Source organism: Haliaeetus albicilla, chromosome 6 (assembly GCF_947461875.1).
Source record: "Haliaeetus albicilla chromosome 6, bHalAlb1.1, whole genome shotgun sequence".
Lineage (NCBI taxonomy): Eukaryota > Metazoa > Chordata > Aves > Accipitriformes > Accipitridae > Haliaeetus > Haliaeetus albicilla.
Genome location: NC_091488.1, coordinates 39,672,147 through 39,696,738, shown reverse-complemented (window position 1 = coordinate 39,696,738; position 24,592 = coordinate 39,672,147). Strand labels below are relative to the sequence as shown.

General features: G+C 37.8%; 1 protein-coding gene across 3 annotated transcripts in view; it reads left to right on the top strand.

The window, feature by feature from the left end:
- Window positions 1-24,592, top strand: part of DCBLD2 (discoidin, CUB and LCCL domain containing 2) — a 252,071-nt gene that overhangs the window by 218,232 nt on the left and 9,247 nt on the right. For all 3 annotated transcript variants that reach the window (XM_069785704.1, XM_069785703.1, XM_069785702.1), the window contains 8 exons: window positions 5,535-5,762; window positions 10,032-10,169; window positions 11,364-11,415; window positions 12,787-12,859; window positions 16,049-16,182; window positions 16,852-16,892; window positions 19,533-19,748; window positions 20,839-20,963. In XM_069785704.1, the coding sequence (XP_069641805.1) occupies window positions 10,058-10,169; window positions 11,364-11,415; window positions 12,787-12,859; window positions 16,049-16,182; window positions 16,852-16,892; window positions 19,533-19,748; window positions 20,839-20,963 (753 nt within the window). In that variant the 5' untranslated portion in view covers window positions 5,535-5,762; window positions 10,032-10,057. The remainder of the gene's footprint in view (window positions 1-5,534; window positions 5,763-10,031; window positions 10,170-11,363; window positions 11,416-12,786; window positions 12,860-16,048; window positions 16,183-16,851; window positions 16,893-19,532; window positions 19,749-20,838; window positions 20,964-24,592) is intronic.

Here is a 24,592-nt window from a genome sequence, read left to right as displayed (position 1 = left end):
AACTAACAGCTATTTTTTTCTCAAGTCCCTGGTCTAGTTTACCATGTGGCTGCAGAAGTGTTTTCCTCCAGTACCAGGAAGGGTGTGAGAACAAGTGGCCGAAAGCAAGAGGCAGACAAGGCTTGCTTTTGTCTGTGGCTGCACTAATTTGAAGTGCCTTCAAGTGTTTATTGAGCTATGGCCTCCCTTGTGGAAGCGTGAGGTATTTTATGTTGTGAAACATCTGTAATGGGATGAAATGCTCAAACCAGTGTTTTACTGAGGCAAATAAATGGCGTAAAGATGAAGGTGGACTCCGTGCTTGTTGGCTTGTTAAGAAAATTAATTCTGACAGAGGAGCGGATTCCTTCCTGAAGAACATAGTTCTATGGATTTTGCTGGAAACAGCAATGAGTTTGGAGGATACAAATAAGGGCATTTGAAAATACCTGAAAAAGCTATTTAGAATTTGATGTCTCTGTGGTCTTAATTCCTCAGTGTTTCTTATCCATGGAACTATTTTGTTGGTTGTGTAAACTTTCTTGCCCACACTGAGGAAAACAAAAAGTAGATGCAGTGTCTTTTAGTGGCACACTGATAAAAAGCCGGGAAATGCAGAGCACAGGAGCTAAACATTAGAGAAGAAATTATAGTAGTGCATTCAATCAGAAGGAGTTGTGTATTTGGAGTTAAAATATCTTTTTGCTTACATAACTCTAATAGATTTGGTTCTACCTTTGCTTCATTAGGAAAGATTTAATTATATCCTGTATGTAGACACAAACTTAGAGAAAATCACAGCTTATAGATGTAAAATCTTCTCAGGAAACACAGTGGTTAGACTGAGTCTGTTCAAAAGGCAGTGCCACGTGTTAAAATTGAGATCAGGGTTTTGATATGCATCAGTTATGCCTTATAGACTGTAATCTTAAATTGTCTTTATTTTATCATTCTCTCTTCTCCAAGTAAGGAATGGGAAAGCATTCTGTAGTCTTAAAGATTAATTTTTAACATGTTTTGGTAGTGAGAAGAAGATTAGCAGTCACTAACAGCAGCCAATTTCAGGGGGAAAAAGTTCTGATTAATTGACTTGAGTGACTATAAAGAATAATTAATCTTTTTTTGTGGGTATTAATAGAGCACTTAGCACCCACTCCTGCATGTGCAGTGTCCTCTCATTTTATTGAATTTCACGTTTTCTGCTTATCCAATGGATTTTGGTATGTTTGTGTTGGTTCAAGTTCTGTATTTTGTTGATGTAAAGAACTTGGGTATGAGAAATCACTTTAAATCATCTGCATGATTGCATCAGACATCAATGTGCCGTAGCCCGGGGCTCATATGTAATCTGTCAGGATAATTCATCCAGACTGCATTCGAAGGCGCCTGCAGAAGAGATGAATGGTTCTCCTGACAGCAGCAGTCTGCTTTCCTCTACTGGCTTCTTAAGAGGCGCCCATGTTTCTAACACATGCTTTGGTGAAGAGCTGAGCTTATTCATGTTTGCTGTGAACATGCTCCTCGGGACACATGAAATTCTATGCACATCTGCAGACCTTCCAGCAAATGTCAGGTGTAACGTGTATGTTTCTGCAAAGAGCTTGATCTATTCTGCAAGTGTAGGGTAGGTCTGTTGTGTGACAGTGGTCTGAAAGAAAGCAAGAGACTTGTGTCGGCTGTGTACTGACAACAGAAGTTGTCAGCCCATTCAGGCATAATTGATTTAGGAATTGATGTCTGTCTCTTCTGTGTGTTCTCAGATATTCCACTCTCATGCACATAGATTAACAGAAGCAAAAGATTCTGTGGCACTTTAGCTAATGACTTCCAAATGAATGAAGTAGCTAATGCTCCCATATATGTGGCTGTAGTGCAAAGAACTGTACTTCCTTTTTTTCTTGGAGAAGTTGCTGAGTATTGCAGATTGTTCCCCTGATAAAGGATGTATATATGTGTCTCTGGAGTTGATCAGTGGTATTTATACAACTTTGGCAGAAATGACGAAGTATCACTTACATAGAGAAGCTCAAGAACTATCCTTTTATAATACCAATAAAATAAAATGAGGTTTCATTGTTCTGCAAGTTTCACTGGAAGTGCGATTTTTAGAAATTTCCAAATAGCTCCTGAAATGGTGCTGCTGCCCATGGCAGACTGCGTATTGCATGCTGGACATGCAATGGTAATCTTTAAATTCTTCAGGCAGGAAGTGCCTGGCACTTGTGCTATCCCTAACCTAAGTGAAACACACAACAAAATGAGATCTAACATGTCCAGTCAGAGTGAGCTACTTTTAAAAATTGGCTTCATAGTAAGATGATGCTGTAGATGCAGCTCAGCACTTTTTTTCCTTTCCATTCCTTTCTAGTATGATTTGAGAGCAGGTTCTTTAATATGGGTAGATTAGAAGAGTATTTTTCCTCACGTTTTCAAGAAAGCCTGCAACAAAAGGGAGATTTGAGATTTGCACTTCCATTAGATTGTGTGAGACACATTAGAAAGTTTTTCTAGCTAGCCACTAGAAACAAGGCTGATTGTTCCAACCTACAAGGGGAAATTTGACATTTGTTAGCGATGTGTCTTTAAAAGAAAAGTCTCAGTGTCTTTTTAAAACTTACGATCTTTTATTTGCATTTGATCACCTAAATGTGTAAGAGTGTTTTTGGAGTTCTTTTGCTTTTCTCATCAGAGGTGTGCCCTGATCATCATACAAACACAGTGCTGGTATTGTTTCATGCTCAAGACAGCTGAACAGCAAACTAGTGAAGTGGATGGTTTAAATGAATATTAGGGATGATCTTTTCTACTTTCAAGTGGAGAAATTTACAGTTTAAGTCCAGTTTGGGTCAAAGGAGAGACCCAAGCTCTCCTTTGTCTTTGACTTCCAGCAGTATAGGCTTAAGGTGCAAAAGTGTGGGCAAGAATCAAAGGTACATAAGCATGTCCATTATTGGTATTCCTGCTTGTAAGAAATAGCATTTGTGTGGTTACTGCATTGCAATAATGGGCCCATTGAAATGAGAAATAATTAACTACAAAGTATTGTAGATCGTGCAAGCGTTTTTATTTTCCTTAAAATGCACTCAGAACGATGTATCTGCCCATACAGGTGAAAGTACTATGATTTCATGTTCAAAAGGCCACTGTGTTAGTGTATCTGCGTAATATTTTCAATCTGTAAATGATTAAACAGTTGCTTACCTCTCCCACAGGATAGGAAAAGCACAGAACTGCTTAACTGGCTCATTGTTTTTATTTAGGGCATAACCTAAAACCAACTGCTATTTATGTTGAAAATTAATTTTATATGTCTGCAGTATAAAGAGTTTTGAAATACTAGCCACAAATATCAGCAGGAATAAAGACCTAGTTTATATTTGTTGTTTTCATTATAGTAAGTCCCATGTATTTTGTAATGTATGTATTTGCTTGCGAATAGCCAGTTTACTAGCAAAGGAATCGGTAATTTTCTTGACTGTTACGCATATGACTAATAAGGAATCGGGCAATTAAATGTTTACTAGTGAACCAAGGCCATACAGGTTTTGAATAATAAAGCTTTCACTTGCTCTTAGGTTTATAACATGCCTTGGAAAGAAACCAGGATTAAAACGATACACAAAACATACAGTTTAAGTTACCTCTTTGCAACATTGGACAATTGTGTCTTGTGTATTAGAACAACAGTAGTTTAGGAAAGTAGTTTATCAGCTGTCACCGAAATGGAAATAATATGTCATGGGGTGGAACAAAGTGTTTTAAAGCAAATTGCTAAAATTGGTTGAAAAAAACCATGGCTAAACAGCAGCTTTACAAATAGAACTTTTTACTGAAGCAGCTGTTCCAGTTACCTTTTCCAAAGAAGATGCATCATTTTGATTCAAGACTGCTAGCAAGAAAAAAAGCTGCAGTTTGTATCTGTTTGTGATTCTGTATATACCAGCAGCACTTTAGCTTTTAGAACATGCAGCTATCTTTCAATGTGCTCAGATTATAAAGAGAATAGGTTTTGTTACTAGAAATTAGGTGCCTTTGCAAACAGATTAATCAGACCTAGTTAAGTACCACAGTGTATTTTTCCCACATCACTTCAGTGCATTGGACTTACTTTTCCATTCAGTCTTGCATGAAACACATTTAAGAATTTTGAACTTTAGTTAGAATTCTTAAATATGTGTACATTTTTTGTCCCTAAAGCTTAGCTTACCTTTTCATGTTTAGTAGAGGAACTACACATATTAATATGTAATATGAAACACTTTCAGACTGACACTTTTAGCTGTCAAAACAAACATCTGTCAAGACAAATGATGTTGATCATTGTGAATTTCTAGAGTGTGAAATCTTGACGTAATGTTAAATCTGTTGTAATCACTTGGCGGGAACTGTATACAAAGGCATGAATTTTGAAGGGTAAAATGGACCTACAGATAATAAATGTATTTGGAGTGGTGTTGAAGACATTTTTGGCAGCATATCTAATCTGATTTTTGTCTTTGCTATTTTTGCTGACATTACTTTGTTCAAGATCCTGAAAGGTCCTGATTGCTTTATAACGTGTACAGATCTCTTTCAAAAGATCTCTGGACCTTCTAGTGTCAAATCTTGAAAATGATAGTGCTGTTCCTGGCCTACTCATTTCATGGGACTAAATTCGATAAATAGGCTTTTTTTTGGATGTTACTTAAAGTTAACAGTCTTATTTCCAAAACAACACACAAATTCTTAGACTTCTTGTACTACATACTGGGGGAAATTCATGTCTAGCTGTTGAGTAAATAGATTTATCAGTTTGCTCTTTATAATTTGATTTTGAGAATACGCAATTTGTGCTATTTTTTCCACTTGTTAAACAGTCTTCTTTAGTATTGTTACTGCTGTTTAAAATCAATACTCAGATATTAGGTAGAGGGCTCCAGGTTGGAGTTATAATTTAGTTTGTTGTACAAATCCAGAAAAATTGAGCATGTTCTCTGAAGAGCTGTAAGAATTAATTACAGCATTAGAATTGTGTTACAGTAGAAAACAATGCACTTGCAGTTTGATGATGGTCAGACCTGGCAGTTATTTTCAGTAGAGTATTTTCTGTGCATTGTCTTTCCACTTCTGTTCTTTTTCGTCGTGTTGTGAATACAGTAACAACAGTAAAACTGATGTGCTCTTGTTTTATTGTCAGGTTTCTCCCTCGTTTTCAGAACCTGTTTTCTTCTGTACGTAGGTGTTGAGGGAACATGAAATAGCAGGGACACTTTCTGTACTGTCTGTGCAATTTTTTAAGTCATTATGGATGAATTTTTATCTCGTTGAGGAAGTTGGAGCAGCTCTCTCGTCACCTATGATGAGAAGCTAAACGTTAGGCAATGTTAGTTGAATGGTATTTTCTCACAATTGCCATTTCATCTGCATGCAACTTACTTGGAGTTTTCTTGCAACATGATTAGTATGGTTAAAACCCCAACAAATCTTATGCCACTGCTAAAAACCAGGATGACTAAATCACCAGTGAAGCTTTGAAGATGAATGCACATAGCTGATTTATTTTTGTTCTTTTGTAGGTGATGGATGTGGACACACTGTTCTGGGCCCTGAAAGTGGAACTCTTGCTTCAATAAACTACCCACAGACCTCTCCCAATAGCACAGTTTGTGAATGGGAAATTCGTGTAAAGTCTGGGCAGCGAGTTCAGCTCAAATTTGGCGATTTTGATATTGATGACTCAGATTCTTGTCATTCGAGTTATTTAAGAGTTCACAATGGGATTGGTCCCACCAGGACAGAGATAGGTAGGAGCTTTTATTATTGGTATTTGAAAGCTATTGTCTTATATAGAACTTGGATATATTGTTGGTACTTCTGTTACTTTTTAAATTTCTCCTTGTTTACCTGCTCTGAGCATAGAGTAACTACTAGGTGTATGGTATTAGTTAAGTTCTTTTTTTACAGCCCTAGAAAACTGTTATAATTCAGTTGGATATTGGGCAGGGTGGATTTTGAGTCTTATGAGAAATGATGAAAAGAGGGAGGTGTTTATAGGCATCTCAAATAAGGTAAAGAAAGGAATTTTAGTAATTGTGTAATTGGAGTTGTGTTTTTCCTGAGCTTCATACCAAGGAAGCCCTGCAAAACTTTGAGGAGTGCTGTGTGTACCTCACCACAGTAGAAAAACAGCCATCAGGGACCTGACTATTACAACTGATGGTACTGCTAGAAAGCTCAGCTAAGGAAAGATTCTCCTGTATGCTATACAGGTCTTCAGTGCAGGGAGGGAGTACAGGTGTAACTGTAACTATATAAAAAATAAAAGTGGTAAAGAAAACAGCACTCTGATTGCCTCTTTCTTTGTTGACGTGCTCATTTCAGGTATGCTTACCAATGTTGCTCAGCAGATGAACTCTCTGTTTGGAATGCCAGTGTATTCTTAATGTAATTATTCTTAAATAATTGCATTTTGTTTACTGTTACTGAAGCGTATGTAAATGTCTGTCATATTGACACAATTCCTATATCCTAAGAATGTACTGAAGAAATGATGAGTAATGATAGCAGAACCTCCTACATTTTGTTTGTGTATACAATAACTAGATGGTAAATGCAACACAGATCCTATAATAATCTTTGTTCTTCCGATTCTCAAAGGAAACTCTGTTGTAATGGTTTTTTTTTCTTAGACATTTCCCAGTAGCTTGCAGAGTTCTTGTAGCAGTGGAGAGAGTATTGCAAAACTATGAGGATCTTCGTTTAAAAAAAAAAAAAAAAGTAAAAAAGTAAAAAAAAGTGTGTGTAAATATATATATATCTTACCTGAAATGCCTTTCTTTTTGTATGGAATAGCTCTGATTTGAGCTATTTGTCTTGGTAGTATTAAAGGATGTCAGGCTTCAAAAGTTGTGTAGTTCAAATATCCCCCATCTTCTGATAATGTCCATAGTTTAATTTTTGTCTTCTTTAAGAGACTATAATATAAGTCAGGGTTTTTTTTTTCAGATAGCAGTGTGACATTATCATCTACGTCAAGGTGTATGTAGGGTTTTAAGACCCTTGTTGTTACTTTGCATAAAACTGAAAAGGAATTGTCATTCTTCCTTCCCTGAAATTGGTTGTTATTGTGCAGATTGATTTTATTTTCTTTCCTAAAGCTTTAATCTGGAGAAAGAGGGAGAGATTTACTTCACCAAGATTTTTTTTGTGCAACACAGATGCCATTCCCACTAAACTGAGTCTTTTTATAAAGAGGCTAGTGGAATGTTAGCTTTGTTAACCCTCTTTTCCAACTGTTACCTAGGTAAGTGTGTGTGAAAGTAAGTATGTGCTTGGAGCTGTTGAGCCAGACTTGGTCCAAAATAGGAAATGCTGAAGTCCTTAAATGGCAAGGAATGTCCAGTTCTGATAAGTCTATTATTCACTTTTACAAGTGACTTAATGGGTTTGAGTAAATTTTCTACTTCATTTGTTTCTCTTGACTTTCAGCTGTTCCCAGCTGGTGTAGTAGCACAGTATGTTGAGCAAATGTGTGTGTTGTTCTGCTCTTAATAAATTAAATCACAGAACAAACAGTGATATTAACAGTGGTGGATACAGACGATGCAGACTCCTGAATGTTCATGTTTGAAGCAACAAGCACTGGAGAGATTGGACAGTGACCTGAATTTTTTTGGAATAAATCTGGATTTATCCTAAGTTTTTCCATTCAAGACTACTGACGTGGTCTAACAGTAAAATACATGTATTACATAAAATCTGAAATTCAGTGATACCTGCTTTAACCCAAAATGACTTAAAAATTGGCTGATTAGATTAAAAAATGAATTGTTAGTGGGTTAGTTCATTCATAAACAGAGAAGGTTTCTAATGAAGCTTTTGAGGGCTTGTTCTCAATATGCCTTCTGAATATTTATCAGTAAATCAAAAGAAGATTCAAATCCTTGGTGTTAAGTTTTATAAAGGGGTTCTGTGTTAGATTTCATTACAGTCCAATCACTGTGCATCTACAGTCAGGTGTACTTATTTAATACATACAATGTAAGCCCTGATCTATAGGAGCAGAGAAGGTAAGCTACTGTGGGAATTCCCTCTCCTGCTATAATTTTGCTGCGCAAAAGCACTTGGGGTTCTTAAATGCATAAGTACAGACAAAATAGTGATTTTACATCTTTTGCATGTACCATTGACAGAGGCGTCACGACAGTTATGTTTTGCCCATTTCTAGTGCCTGCTTTGTAAAAAGATTGCTAAAAATCCAGCGAGAGGCCAGGGAAGAGTTAGAAAAGTGATTTATAGTCTCAAAAGTATGTCTTGCCATGAATCATAAGGTGCGTCAGTCTACAGTTTGTCAAAGGCTGTATCTCCACGGTGCAAGCAGCACCGGATAGTTTATCCAAGCTAGATTTAAATGTCTTGCCCTGGGTGTTTGCCCAAAGAAGAGGATAAATGGTGTCTTGAAGACAGACTGACCTACCCTGAGAGAAGTGTTGTGCTGGACAATTATGTAACAAGATCCAGTGGCTGAAAACAAAACTTGGAAAAAAAAAAAAAAAAAAAAAGGAAAAGTGGTAGTTGGAGAAGTGATACAGTTTATCATAATGAATGCAATTAATCATTGAAACATGACTTAGAGCAAAACATAGGGTCAGTGTGGAGCCTTGGTAAAAGGGAACTTCTTTGTAACTCTCCCTGATAACCTTACCTCAATTCACTACTTAAACCGGTTATATTTGTATAATATTATACATTTCATTAAAGTATTGTAAAATCTATTTTCTTTTTTTTCTTTAGAAAATACCCTTGCTTTAAAAAAAAAAATCTGAATAAACAAAATTTAGAAAGCTCTGAATAATGATAGGAATTTGTATTTCTAATTTTTTAAAATTTTATTAGTATTTGAGAGTGCAGTTCACTTTTTAAAGGAATTTGACATACACGTTATATTTGTTTGTTATATTGGTTTTGTATTATATTTTTTAGGAACTATTCCTGCAGGGCAGTGTTATTCCACTCCCTCTACTTTAGTACTGTGATTTGCCTTTAGTTGAGAAGGGAGTCTGGCTTCTTTTTTGTTATTTTACGATATAATAGCATACTTTTCAAGAAAGCAAATAAATGAACGGAAAACTGAAACATATGCAGTGTCATTTGCTGCTGGGGATTATCCACTGCTGAATCTTAAATAGGGTTATAGATGGTTTACAACCTTGAATGATCAAGGGAGCCTATAGAACAGAAGATTATTTTTTATTTTTTCTTAGAGGTTAGTAAACTGATCAGTATTTTATTAAAGGTTCTAGTTAGTAGAGCTGGAGAATTCTGTATTGACTTGGGCCTGTTTAACATCCATCCATCCAGGTAATGTCATTTGGTAGTAATTCTAGGACTTCATAGGGCAAATATTGTCAATATCTGCAGAGTGCAGCATCTCAGTTTAAAATGTATTAATTTTGGTCATTTTGGATGGCAAGTGAAGTATCCAGATGCAGAACCTCTGTTAGGTTTTATAGGTGCAGCAAAATAGAAAGTGAACCAGCTGGTAGTTGATGTTAATGGTACTCACATGTGCTTGTATGTTAATGCGAAAGTGCACTGAATCATGCCTGCGGTTGTCCAAAAGTAAGAAAAACAGTTGACAGAAACCATGAAATAGTTGACAAGGAAGAAGTGCCCCAACAGCTGAAGGAAGAGAAGGGCTTTCTTCTCTTTGCTTCTGTGGATGATTCTCGTTGCCCTAACTTGATCCTTTTCCTTGACAGATTTCTCATGGTCTTTTAGAACTGACTGCGAGGGTTATGCATGGCTAGAGGTGAATGGGATAAGGTCACATTTATTTGCAAATGTTAAGGCTGTGAGAAACTCTCACCTGTTGACAGTGGCAAAATAAATGTGGTACCCATACTCTGCCATTTGCTTTAAATGGACACTGACTACATGATTTAGTGTCATGCACATGTATTTGTTTTTGAATGTATGCCAGAAGTAATGTGAGCTTATGCTGCAAATGAAAAAAGATGATTATTACCAGTGTTGGTTTTGGTCCATGTCTGTTCTCCTCCTTCTCTCCATAGGAAAATACTGTGGGTTTGGCTTTCAAATGGATGGTTTAATTACTTCAAAAAGTAATGAAGTCACAGTACAGTTCATGAGTGGAACACACACTTCTGGACGTGGATTTCTTGCAGCTTATTCAACCACTGACAAATCGGGTATTTATAATTATTTGGTAATTTTCCTGTGCTGGTAAAATTAGAGCTGCCTAGCAAAAACACAGAACTAATTTATTTATTCCTGCGTTCTCACAAATTAACTTCTAAAAATGAAGACTTTTAATACAGTCTTCCTGATATTTCTGTGTAGGAAATGGGACTGTTCAGTTATTATTTAAGTTGCTGTAATTTTAAAGAAATTATATCAAAGCTTACCCCTGGATAGCAGGGCAAGAATCACAGTTACCTCTTAAGAATGAAAGAGCTGCTTCAGATAAAGGATGAAATGCATTTTTTCAGGTAGTAATCAAGGTGGCAGATAACTAAAAAATGTTCTTACCAAACTGTATGTATTTTATACAGATGAACCTTGTGGAAAATTTTATTTCAGTGACAGTTTCCTATACTCCTTCAACTCTTTAGTTACATAATCTGGTGATTACTTCCCCCCCCCCCCCCCCCATGTTTTTTGTTATTCTAGCCTCTAAAGGAGGCTGCTGTATTTGTTTTGCATCTCCTTCCACTCATTGTAACTGTGAGTGACATACGTGGTGCACAAGGAAATGAAGGATTGCCAGCAACTGCTTCACAAGGCAAAAGGCTTCAGAAAACCCTTTATAGAAGTAATTCTTAAAAAGAACAGATAAAGGGTTTTCATTTTTAATTTGTGTTTTGTGGGTTTTCTGATGCGTTTCTCTCAGTATTTTGGACTGTATGTGCTGATACACAGCAGACTGAACATAAAATTTGAGGTATCAGTCACGGATGCCAGTAACATGGCACTCATGTTTGTTCTCTATGCTGCCTGGTTTCAGTACTGTAGGACTGTTAAATACTGAAAACAGAGGCCTGTTTAGTTTGTTTAGTTTTGTGAAAAAAAAGTATGTTTATGTCTGAATATGTCAGGTTCTCTGAAGTATAGCTATAAATTAAGCTGCACAAAAAATGAATGTTTGTAGTGTTACTCTTGTCTAACATTCTCAGTGGATTTCCCAGTTACTCAGACAAATTATCAAGGTTCTACTGTAATACAAAATCTGTTGCAAGAAAATTTAGTAGGAACGTAGGTTTTTTTTCATTCTGAGACTTCTGGTTAAGCCACAAAGGCTCAAACATATATTTTTGTGCACTTTAAAAAGCATACTCAAACTTGTCGTCTTATCATCCTCTTGACCTAACATTTTTTCTTTCCAGACCTAATTACCTGTTTAGACAATGCAAGTCACTTTTCCGAACCAGAATTCAAGTAAGACTGATTTTACCTGTTTCCCCCCCAATCTCTTTAATGAAGTCATTTTAGTGTTTCTACTTCACTGTTACGTACACCTGATGCAGCTTGAAAATTGGCTGTCCAGAGAACTTAAGAAACAAACTAATTAGGGTTAGGGCTGAATAATTTTGACATTTGCACTCCTCCTTCCTCTGTCTCCGCCCCCCATTTTTGTTATTTACATGCAGTATACAGTAGAACCTCGTTAATTTGCACTAACAGATAGGAGCTAATATCTCATTCCCATAGAAAGAATATAGCTTTTATAAACACATGTTACAGCAGGTATACACCTTAAATGCTGAAATTTGTATTACAGTTATCTAAGGAGCACTAAACTATGAAATGTGTTAAAAATTACAAGCCCGTTTCACAGTTTGGTGTGAATTAATGAGGTTCTGTGGAGACATAAAATGCTGTACCTTCTGATGGGGGAACCATATGTCATTTCCCTGTTTTCCTCCTCCTCCATTTCCATCTAAAGCAAGGACAGTGTTTAAAGCTGCGGACTGTTGTGAAGTACATAAACTTACTTTTCGGAAAACTTTCAGCCCTGGCATCATGAAAAGTTTCAAAGTGCAACTGTTGCATTTCTCTTTCATTTTCCCAAGTTCCAAAATAGGGTTTTAATTGTAGGTTCTGGCCTTACTCAACACGTGCTGAAGTCTCTGAAGCCCACTGTTTTTGTGGTACCTGCAATGTTGCTTCAACTGTTGTTGAACTGCGGTGAAAATGTTAATAGTTTACTCCAGTTCACTGTTATATCTTGAAGATTTAATTGCTTTTGTATGTGCAGTATGCAGTGGGACTGGAACATAACCATCGGCCTGCATCAGAGGTGCAGATGTCTTGCCTTTTGCTTTTCATGAACTAGTGGCATTACGTGAATTTGACCAGTTTTTTATGATGAAAGCATTGCCAGGAGCTACTATAAAATAACGTTACTTTTCAGATCTATTATTTAAGGATGCAGAACAAATAGATATGCAAGTCTCTAGTTTATAAAATAAAATGCATTAATATTGGTACTTTCAATTTACAGAAGCCATGCAGTATTTATATTATTAAATGCTGGCTTTATTAATATATTATATTGAGACTGGAACTGTAGTTTCAGCTGAGGCTTCTTTTTAAACTTTTTCAAATGTCTGTTCTCCTGTTGTGTACTTCTCTTCCTGAGTAGTTTTTTTGTCTGATTTGATATGTCTTCAGTGAGGATATATCCTTAAATAGTGATAATCTGAATGATAACAGTGCATTGTAAATCAAAAAATTGTGACTATTTTATAACGTTATAAGAGTTGTAGTTGCATGCATATCTTGACTTGATATTTTATCCTCTTCCAGTAAGTATTGTCCAGCTGGATGTGTGATTCCTTTTGCTGATATTTCAGGGACTATTCCCCATGGATACAGAGACGTAAGTAAAAATACCGTGGGCTTACATGAATTTTGGTAAAATGCCATTTGGTAAATGGTATAATTACAAGTCAATTATAGTTGTTTACATTAGATCTGCTGCCTGGGTTCTGGAATTTGTACCTCCTAAAGTGAATAGCATGGTACTCATTTTTTTGCACAGCCGCTAAATGGCTAGTGCTTCAGATCTTGCCATCTCCAAGAAGCAAAGTAGTGCAGTAAAGACTCAAACATTTTTGTAAGGCCTGCTGAGAAGGGTGGATCAATCAAAATATTATTTTCTACTTCCTGTTTTGTTTTTGTTGGCTTTCTCGGGTTGGGAAATTCAGATTTATAAAGAGAGAACCAGTTCTTTTTATGGTGTCGTCTTGTTTTTGACACTGTAATGCATCTCTAAACAGAGGGTCTCAGTGGTTATCTTAATTTTTTTATTACAACATGAGAGGTGAAATACTGTCTATGCTCAGCAGCTATAAAACCATTTGCAAAATAGAGTTAATACTGTAACATTAATAGTTCTATGAACTGGAAATGAGTATCTTCAATAATGTACTATTTACTCAGAACACTACAAAAACCTCTATACTCTTTTTCCGATGAAGGCTTTTATAACTGGATTAGCTTACCTGCCATAGAACTGGAGGGTGTTTGCTTTGTTTATTTTTAAGTTATTATAATTTTGCTAGCAATCTAGTAAAAAAATACATTAAATCTCTTTGTTTATCTTAAAATACACTTTTAATAAGCCACTAGATCTAGCACAGAGGAAAGACAATTTTAAAACGTTAGTGAGCACAGATGGTAATATTAAATGTGAACCTAAAGTGTGCCTCTCTGATTTTCTTTTCTCGAATATCTGCAAATCCTAGGCTACCTGCTTAAATAATTACCCATATGTAAAAATGTCACCACAGCATAGCTGTGTTATATATTCTGGTCCACAGTGAGTCAGTCCTCGCTAAACAGCTGCGAGGTAATTTTTGTAGCTAGCAACAAGATGAAGTTGATTCTCTGTCTAGCATATTTGTAGCATCAGTAGGAGTTCTGCTTGTTGGGAGTTTTTTTTGCCAAAATCTGGAAAAACTGTTTTCTGTGGCAGAAAAAGGAAACTTTACAAAATAAATGCCCTGTGACTTTCTTTTTGTATGCTTTATTGCTCTGAATAAAAGGCAGAGAATTTCCCAGAAGTGAAGCTGTGTGGAAAGAAATCAAATTGTCCAGCACTTTAGACAGAGTTTCAGGTAGATATTCATGCATCTCTTTCAAATTATCAGCAGCTGCTTGCTGCTTTAAAAAATACCCTAAATCTTGATTGACAATACTTGTGTGACCCTAATGTCCACAGTCCTTGAGGACTTGGAGCACTCATTGCTGATGTCTTCTGGTAAGCAGGGAGAAGAGAGCTTCATCTACTGCAGAATCCCATGCTCTTACTCTCAAGGGAAAGTGGGAAAGGAAAGGGGAGCTGCATGCATGGGCAAGACATAATTACATTTATTTAGAAAGCTTTTGTGATATTTGTGGGGTGGGAATAGGGTTAGAGTTTTTATGTGTGAATATACTGAGGAGATTTATGTTTGGAAAAGTTTGGGTGAGCAGGTTTTTTTGACAGTGAGCTTGAGGTATAGGGGCATCCTGGCCTGCTGCACCATGCAATTGTTTCTAAAGAAGCCACAATGGAGAAAGTTGTTCTGTTTTTAAAATAATGTGAGAAAGAAAATCATCCATGAAGTCTTCCTTCTCTAGAAAGGACCTGCTGATTCCTTCTTCAAGAACTGTGGTGAGGCTGTATAGTACCTAGTGGACTGGTTGGCAGAGCAGTGCAGCAAATGTGTTCAGTAGCAACAGCTAGCAGTGGACTTTGTTTGGTGGAGCAACTGTTAACAGTAAATAAAAACCTGCAGTCATCCTCTGTTGTTTATTGACTTGGGCAAGTCAGCACTGGGATACCACACTAGTAATAACAAGCTAAATATGGTTTCCGGAAGGTATATTGGGGGATACCCCGCTGGTCCTTCACAGACAGCTTTGCCCACTCAATTTTCTAAAGTTCGGTTTGATCCCAGTCTCATTGGATGTGAGCAAGGGGCTGCAGAATTGCAATGTGTCTGTGCATACCCCAGTGCTGCACATTGCAAGAATGCCCGTGAATAGCTCTGACTATGCCTGTCGCACTGTGTGTAGCCAGTAATCCTCCAGAAACCATGGTGCACGTGGTGGATGGGTGCAAAGCCACTGCTGCTAAGTTTTTTTTTTGGAACTGGACTGTCTGTCTGCTCCTGAGCACTAGGATGTTTCTTGGTCAAACTCCTTTGGCCTGGAAGGGTTTGCTTCCCAGCTGGAGAAGATCTCCTGGGCTAGTTTTGGTCCTGGAGACAGAGACATCTTGCTCTGCTCACTCTGTGCTGTGCCCGAAGGACTTGGTGTCGTGAGTCAGTCCTGCTGTCTATGGCACAGCTAGCCTGCAAGGCAGGGAAATGAAAGTGTCACTGTGACATTTGTTAGGGGATCCGAGCTAACAGTCGTCCGGGGAGAGAAGGAAAGGACAGGATGGCCTGCAAAAACTTTTTGCATAACTGGTCTCCATTGCCCTGTACAACCTAGGTAATCGGGTTCTTTAGAATGAATTGTATTCATGTGTTACTGTGGGTTTATACGGATCAGAGTGCTGGATGGTTATGCCATGTTTAACCATGAGTGAAAAATATTATCCAATGGCTAAAAGCTACAAAATCTGCAGTGCATCACTCCTTAATTGTGAGAAAATGAATAAACATACTTTCAGTGTGCTTTCTATTAAAAAGTTTCCTCTGTATTTATGTATTCAACTTCTGTTGTCTAACATAATAGGTTTATTACAGGCTGAAAGTCTGGCTGTCTGGCTTTTTCAGACTGATTCACCTTGCTGTTTGTTTGAGCTTATTTAATTACAAGAGTTACATTCCAAATACATCTGGGCGAGGGCACACTGAAACATTAGGACCTTCTTTTTGTTGTTTTATAAATTCCATAATAAAACAAAGATGAATGGTTTCTAAATAATAGAGATAACAGTTAAATAAGAACAGTATCTTAATGTAATAATAACAAAGACTGTAACTGGACTATGTAGCGTTTACAATATATGGTGTAGTATTCAATTTATTTACAATGTATTATTAAATTTTTCTTCCCCCCCACCCTCTTCAAGTCATCATCACTTTGTATGGCTGGTGTTCACGCAGGCGTTGTGTCAAATACTCTGGGTGGCCAAATTAATGTTGTAATCAGCAAGGGCATTCCGTACTATGAAGGCTCCCTGGCTAACAATGTCACCTCAAAAGTGTAAGTGTACTTTCCATGTTCTCCTTATCTTTAGCACCTTACATCTTGGTAATGTCTCATCGTGGGATTAATTTCAGCTAATGTTCCATGGCCAGGTTCTCTTCTGTAAGGTTCTCACAATGCTCTTTTGCTATGATGTGATTGTTTTACCAGATATTTTTAACCTCTGAACCATAAAGATTAATTTTCCAAGTTCTGCAAGGAGGTTTTATCTTCCAAAATGCATGGCATGACCATAAATTCCTAATGGTCTGTGGAAAAAGAATAATTTAACAGCAACTTTTTAGTTGCAGGGAAGAGAGTGTAATTTGTCATTTTATCTCAGGAGTCCCAGGAATTAAAGCAGTCAGAGGAGATTAATTCTTGTTATTATGATTAGCTTAATTTAAAAGGGAAGCATTTTAATGAAGTCTTGCGTTTTGCTGGGCAGGTGTTTGTTTGAAAGCCTTCAACTCAGTATCTCTGGACTAGATTTCAGTTGAAGAGGTGTTTGTACTGAAAGCACTGCAACTTGGTGACAGGAAGCGTTGCTTTAATCGTGAAGTGCTTGTTTACGCATATGTGCCTAGGTTTCAGTGGCAAGAAGTCAGACAAGAAAAATAAATTGAAGACAGTTTGTTTCAATTTTCCTCACTGACTACTGCAAAAAAAATCTTTTGTTCTCTGCAGGGGACCGTTATCTACAAGTCTCTTCACATTTAAGACAAGTGGTAAGCATTATCACATGTATTAACATTGACACTTTCATACAAATTTTGTGAGTAGAAATAAGTGTGCAGGTATTTTATTTCTTAATTTTTGTTCTAGTGAGATATTTTTACTGCATTCCTCAGTAATGTATATTTTTGAATTGTTTTACTATCTCATTTTGATGACTAATCATCACTACGTTTATAGGTACAGTGGTGTATAAAGTAAGCCTTGCTTATCTGCAGAAAGAGATTCTTTCAGGTTATGTTGCTCCATTATGGTCTGGTTTAAAGTGACTTGACTCCCATACTTGAAAGACACTACTAAAGCAGAGCCGGGCACTTAAGAGTTACTCTTTATTTGTAACAACTGTGCGTACTAGGTTTTTTTCCAGGTTTACTCCTTACACTTTCCTTGTTGCCTGCTAAGAAAGCTAGTAGAAATCCAAAAATGATTCCTCAACTTTATCCACCCCCCCCCCCCCCCCCCCCCCCTTTTTTTTTTCTCCCATATTCTTGCAACTGAATGCTATGTGATAAATTACTTGTCTCTCTTGCGCTGGAAGAGCATCTCTTGGGCCTTGCTCTGTGTGTAAGTTGTGTTCTTTCTTGGCTGCCATGTTTTGTTTCGTAAATGTGTACCAGGTTGCTGATTGGTGTAACAAGTGTTGCTCCTTTTTAAAGCTTTACTGCTTTGCATGTTTTTACTTCCTATCAATTACCTGTTTTACAAATAAATTAGCTGTAGTTTTCTAAATGGAAGCTAGCTTTTCTGTTAGTCACTTTAAATGCCATCCTTGAATGGATGTTGGAAGTATTGTTTAGACAGTGACCTTTCCTTAATCTCTTTAACTGTTTTAATAACAATATAAAAAACCCCCAACAAACTAACAAAAGCATTATGTTTGTTTTCCATAAGGATAAAGTTAAAAACAAAAAAAAAGGGGGGGGGGGAATCATACACATACACAGGAAAAGTGTATAAATAAAAGTGATGCTGAATGGGGATATAAAGGCAGGAATCTGATGGGCAGAAGTGTTTGGAGATGGAAATGTATACAAACAAGCAAAACATTAGAAAACAATAATCCACATAATGTTCAAATAATTTCTCTCCCAGACCTCTGCAAGAGCTGGAAGGAGTTGCATGTCTGGTGACCGTATGCATGGACAATATTAAACAGAGTGATAAGAGGCAGGGTTTGTTGGGTTTTTTTCTTTCAAAATGTGATCTGATAGTGTATGTGAAAAGTAATTAAATGGCCTGGAAATATGAAGAGAGGACAAAATGCTGATCTAGACTATCTGGATTTCAGTGACATATTTGAGAAATTACTGAATAAAGTAGAGACAAGATGCAGGTCTAGATTAAAATGTCTGTAGTTGGGTGGCCTAGGAGTTAGCTGAAGGAAGAAGGGACTCCATAGGATGCTGAAATGAGATTTATCAGATTGTGGTGAAGTTACTAGTGTGGTTCTTCCGTAACAGTTGGTTTCACGACTTGGTACAAAATACAGAAGTGTGTTATTAATGCTAGAGGTGTGGTCACTGCAGAGGAAGACACAACTATTTGTACAGGAAGACCTAGCTGACTTTGAGAGTTGAGTAATAGAAATTAATTGAAGAATCCCAGAGCAAAAAGTATTCATAGAGACTGAGGCGTTTCTGCTTCAAACTGTGGCCCCATGTTAGATGGAGATGACGGATGAGGGAAAGGATTCCGTTAGTGAAGTGCTAAGTGTGATCCTGTGCTGCAGTAGATGAAGTACGTCCAGTAGAGACAAGGAACTATTAATGCCATCTCACAAGACATTGGCGGGGCCTTGTCTGCGATCCAGTCGCACCTGGGCTCTGCCGCCTGTGTCTGCCCTGAGGGATGAGCGCCCGACCTTGGTGCTGAGGAGGGCTGGAGGGGACCTGCAGGGAGAGGGTCAGCTCATAGCAAAAGGGAAGCCAGGCTGGGTTGTTCAGGCTGGCTGACTGAAGGCAAAGATCGCTCTCTACTGATATGTCTGGGGAATACGCGTGTAAAACTACTGGCACTACAGAGTAAGATTTAGCAAAGAGCAAATGGGTGCCAACTAACCACAAGGAAATTTAGCCAGGAAGTTAGGAGATGTTTTTTAGCCATCAGCAGCATGAGACATGGGAGGAAACTTCTTGTAAGAACGGTGACAAAAAAATACAACTAATTTCAAGGACGTGTTTGAGCTCAAGGCCAGGATTATGACATGGCTTCCTACACGCTTTGGTGTATTGTTTGAATTAACATTGTGATACTCTGGTGGGTTTAAAAAACAAGAAGTTATATAGACACAAAAAAGGAACGAATGATCAAGTAGTCTGTTTCCCATTCACTGCATCAACGTACATGCTCTTAAACCATGACAGCTCCCCCAAAGCTTCTCGTCTAGTGCTCTGTGTGGGTGGTGATTGAGAGAATATCCACATTACTCTTAGGCAGGCATAAGTCATGGAATACTCACAGCCACAAGTTTGGTTCCAGCATCACTATTAGAAAGCGGAAGACAGTGTGTTTTGTTGGTAGTGTTGTTATAGTATAAATTTAAATGGCAGTTGTAATGTCTTAAACTCCAAACCAGTAAAATCATTGTGTAACTTGAATTTTCACTTTGAATCCTCACCTTTTCTATTGCTCAGGTTGCTACGGGACACTGGGGATGGAATCTGGGGTAATCCCTGACTCCCAGATCACGGCATCATCTATTCTTGAGTGGTCTGACCAAACAGGACAAGTGAACATTTGGAAACCTGAAAATGCCAGACTAAAAAGGGTTGGTCCTCCTTGGGCTGCTTTTATCAGTGATGAACATCAGTGGTTGCAGATTGACTTGAATAAAGAAAAGAGAATAACAGGTAAGTGAATCTGATGTGGCTTTTAAGCAGCATTGAAAAAGTTTGGTTGCTGACATCCTTTTTTTCCAGTGCTTGGTCTTAGTTAAAGTCCAGGTGACATTTAATTACCATTACAGGAAAGTTGGTTCCATGTCCTAGCTAATATACTGAGGAGCCTGGAGTTAAGAGTTGAACAGGTGGAGTTTCATGGTAGAAAACACATCTTCCATCAGAATTTGTTGAAGTGTTTCCTGTGGCTTTATTGGATCCTTGATGCTTCCCTTTTCCTGCTGATTGTCTCCTTGGAGTTGCAAATCCATATCCAGTTAGCTCAGTCCACTGGTACCTCTGGTGCAGGTGTACTGACTTACATTTCTAGGTTCTCCCTACTGCCCGTCATAGCCATAGTGAATCCAAGAGTGGAGCCAGGAGCAGTTGCAGTGCAATGTGAGATAAGCAGCAGAGCGAGTAAACCAGCTGGCAGCCTCCCCTTCACCTCCTTGCCTGAAGTGGAACTTGGGCTGAGAGTTGGGGTGGTGGGCCCCTCAGCAGTCTGTTGCGCTTTCCCTCAGTAAGCGGGCCAAACAGTGCAGACTGATGCAGCCAGAGTCTGGGTTAGGCTCTGCTCCATCACAGAGATTGTGATGGACCATCCGTCATCGTTTTAGTAGCTGTGTCTGTTTGGAGAGACAGCTGGAGGTGCTGTTTTACAAAACAGCTTTCCTTTGTGAGTCGTTCTGCAGCATTGAGGTGTCGACTTTAGGAAGCTACAGTTCTTTCCATGGTGCTTTTAGGGTGGCAGTACAAAAGCAGGGAAGAGTGGTGGTGTCTTGGCAACTGGGGACCGGAGTGGGCCATGGTCAGATGAACAGACTGTTTCCATCAAGAAATGGGGGAAAAGTGCTTAGCAAGGTTATATCATGAGAATTGAAAGTGAAATGATTTTCAGTCTCTGTAGAAGTTCCAGACCCTGGCACCTTGGACAGACTTTTCAAAATGTAACTGGACCAGTGGAGATTCCAACTACGTAATGCTGGATTCCAAAGCTGATCTATTAATTTTTACAAACTGGTACCTTTTTTTGTCTAACTGGGCACCTTCATTTTCACAGGTATTATAACTACTGGATCAACCTTAGCAGAGTACTACTATTATGTCTCAGCCTACAGAATTTTATACAGTGATGATGCACAGAAATGGACAGTATACAGAGAACCCGGCATGGATAAAGATAAGGTAAAAAATACCACAATTGTAAATATGACTAATTTTGGTACAGTGGGGAAGCATTAAATAACTTCCCTTTTCAGTGTAATTTTGAATCAGTATCTGTGCAGAAGAAAATATGAACACGTGCAAATATGTAAGGATTTGAACAGTTCTGAAATTCAGAGATTATTTTTATTACTGTTTGGGGGTGGGGGAATATTCTATACAAGAAACTTCCGTTGCCAGTGGTAGACTGTCTGGTACTGCGTTTCTTGAAGAACAATCAGATTTCTTTCAAAATAGGTTGTATGTTTCAAACTTAAGGTTTACATTCTTATCCTCCTGTGGTTACAGAATAAACGTTAGGGATTGTATAATTTTCCATCTTTTATAATGTTTGTCTGTCTTTTTGATGAAATACTGGTAAGTTTGTTTCTTGTATAATAGAACAGCCCTTGCAGAAGGGAGTTTTCTTAAAAAATGAAACGGTATGTTCAGACTGCGAACACTTTGCCACACAGAAAAATTATCTAATGTTATCGGCAAGATAATCTCATTTTCCCTGCGTTTACAGTTTTGCAGTATTTAATAGACAGTAAAAATGAGAAGATTAATGTCCTACATGGTCTTCCTTAGTGGTTCAGATCAGATTTTCTTAAACAAATGAGAAGATTCCTGGTAACCTGACTCGAACTAGAATTTCTTTTTCTTACAATTCTTGGATGTAATTTACCTTACTTCCATAGGCCTGTGGTATTACATATATGTAATAGTAACTAATAACCTAGTAACTTTTTAGAAACGGGTCTTAAGAATGGTAACTCTTTAGCTATACTTGGTTTTCTTCTGTTCACTGTGGATTAAGAATGTTTCAAGGTAGGATGTAGCATCCTGTTGATGAAGGTTGAAGTATCAGGTTTGTTAAATTAAGAGGTTTTTGAACACTGAACGTAATCACAGTAGGAAACTTTCCTGAAAGGAGGAGACTTTACTGTTGGGGCTGGTCCATCTCTACATGTGAACTAACAGACTGTTAGTATGAAGTATTCAAGGAAAAGGGGGGGGGGGGGGAATCCAGCATCTTTTGCTAGTTTTCGAGTGCCCTCTCCTGGCCATAAAATAAAATCTCCGCTAGCGAGCTGCCTAGATTTAGGCTTCATGTTTAGTTTGATTATTTTCTTTGAAAACCTTGGCATCTGTTGCCTTTTAATTTGAGCATGTTGTTTTTCTTGCAAGTTCACATAATGAAACAAATTGTGGAGCTTGAAATTACAGGCAACAGATTTTTTTTTTGCACTCTTTGTATCATTAGGTACAATGCATGAAGACAAATACATATCCAGGACGTGTAGTATCCAGCTGTAGTCAAATGACAGAAAAAAGGGTTTGGTATGGTTGATCTCTTAGGCTTCAAAGTAGCAGATTTTTCTTCTGTCTGACATCATCTCATTTGATGCAGCTTTGCTTTTGGTTGCATATGCATGCAGGCTTCTCCCTTTGAGCCTTACATAATTGCACATCAGACCAGTCAGGAGGTGCTGTTCCCTGTTTTTTGAAAGATGTTTGCAATTCCTAAAGTTGTTCAGGAGACTAGAAGCTTTTCCAAGCCTGTCCTGTAGTCCTCTTGGCAAATAGCTTCTAGAGTTCTGTCAGTACTCAAGAAAAGCTTTCCTTAAAATTTTTATATATGAAAAAAAATAAAAATGCTTGAATTGGGGGAAGATGACAGATCCAAAGTTGCAGTGTCACAGAAGTTTTGTTTGACAGCACAGAGGCAAATGGAGAGAATTTGATAATACATGGAACACAAAAGTGATTTCTCATCAAAATCTTGCACTGTATTGAGCTCAGAAGCACATTCTTTTTGTGCAAAAAATTAAATGAACAAAAAATACTGAGCTGCAGGTAAACTTACTATCATAACACTTGACATCAAAAGCTTGACTGAGAAAAGCCTGGAGTAAAGAACTACGTTACTGTTAATCTTTCTTGAAGATAGTAGACACCGTCAACAATTCTTGTTGCATTTGCTGTTACATGCTCAGCCTCAGAAACCTGAAGGGAGACCGACTTTCAGTGTTGGGCATCTATTTCCTAATCTGTGACTTCTGCATTTGTTGCTCGGGTAGCCAGATGCAGCTTGGACCTTCTTTTAGTAGTGGGCACTGGCATGGCACAGCGCAAACAAAGATACAGTACAGCAATGTGGGTTGGGCGCATCCCCTCAAAGATTCACCCCTGTATTTTGCTTCTCATTTGCATCTTTACCAAAACAAATACTCCTCTGGTGAGATCTCTAGCTACAAGCCTGTGAGCTTAAAAAAATTTTTTAAAAATTTTCCCTAGTTTAGGGGAAAAGTGGAACCTGGTCTTCTGTCTTCTTGCCATGTCTCATTAGATTGTGAATATTTGGATACACAAACTGTGACTGCTTTGTATTCACTTATTTCCAAAGTAACACCATAGACTTGCCCCTGCATTTAATCTGTCTTCAATCACTGCTAGTAAGTATATTTATGAACAATGAGCTTAAATTCAGAGCAGGACAAGTGTCACCCAGACCATGTGCTTGGAAGTCTGCACTGCAGTAAGCTGGGGAAGAACAGAGACTATACACTTTTCAAGGTAAATACCTTGTGTTTGCCTACATAGATTTTTAGTATCGTGAATGGCTTAGCAGTTAGTTGGATAGTGTTACATGGATACATAAAAATGAAAATGCTGATTACTAATTTTAAGATGTAGAAAGTTAGTTGGATAGTGTTACATGGATACATAAAAATGAAAATGCTGATTACTAATTTTAAGATGTAGAAAGTTAGTTGGATAGTGTTACATGGATACATAAAAATGAAAATGCTGATTACTAATTTTAAGATGTAGAAAACCCAATACACTCAAACATGAAGTACTGCATTTAAATTACCAAGGGATTTATTTTTCCATGCCTAACTAAATTGACTTACATGTCTATTTGATCAGTCAGTGCTTTCAAACATGAAGACAGGTAATGCCTATGTAAGGACAAACCAAAATTCTTATATGCAAGTAATAGTAATGGGGCTTGTTTGTCTTTTGAGAGTGGCGACACGTTATGTATATCAGGGAGGCCAGGCACGAGTCCCTTAAAGGTCCCTGGGGTTGTTTGGGGGGTTCTTTGGGCTTTTGAATGGATAGTTTTTTAGAATAATTGTTTTCTTTTAAACCTGTAGGGATATTCTAGTCATTTTGTTACAAAAACTTAAAACATTGGAGTGCAAGACAAAAACCTCTATCTTGTTTACCACGGTTGAAACACCAGTGATCTGCATTGATCAGAAGTGTGCTAAAAGCTCTTGACTGCTCCATTTTATGCAGACACATCAGCTGTTACACAGTACAGTGCTTGTCCTTAAGCATGGCAAGGTGCTTTATCATTTACCAAGCAGTGCAAGTGAGCAGAAAACTCACTATAATATTTATTTTTCAGGCAAGTGCCATAATTCTGTTCCGCATTATGTCCAACATGACTTGCAGTATCTTTATCAGTGCTTATAAAACAAACATGTTACTCATTTACCTCTATGGTGACATGTGTTGCAATAGCACTCAAGAGCTGCATTTGCAGAGCCAAAGCCCAACTGCTGTGCACTAACATGGAGAGATGGTTCACTTCC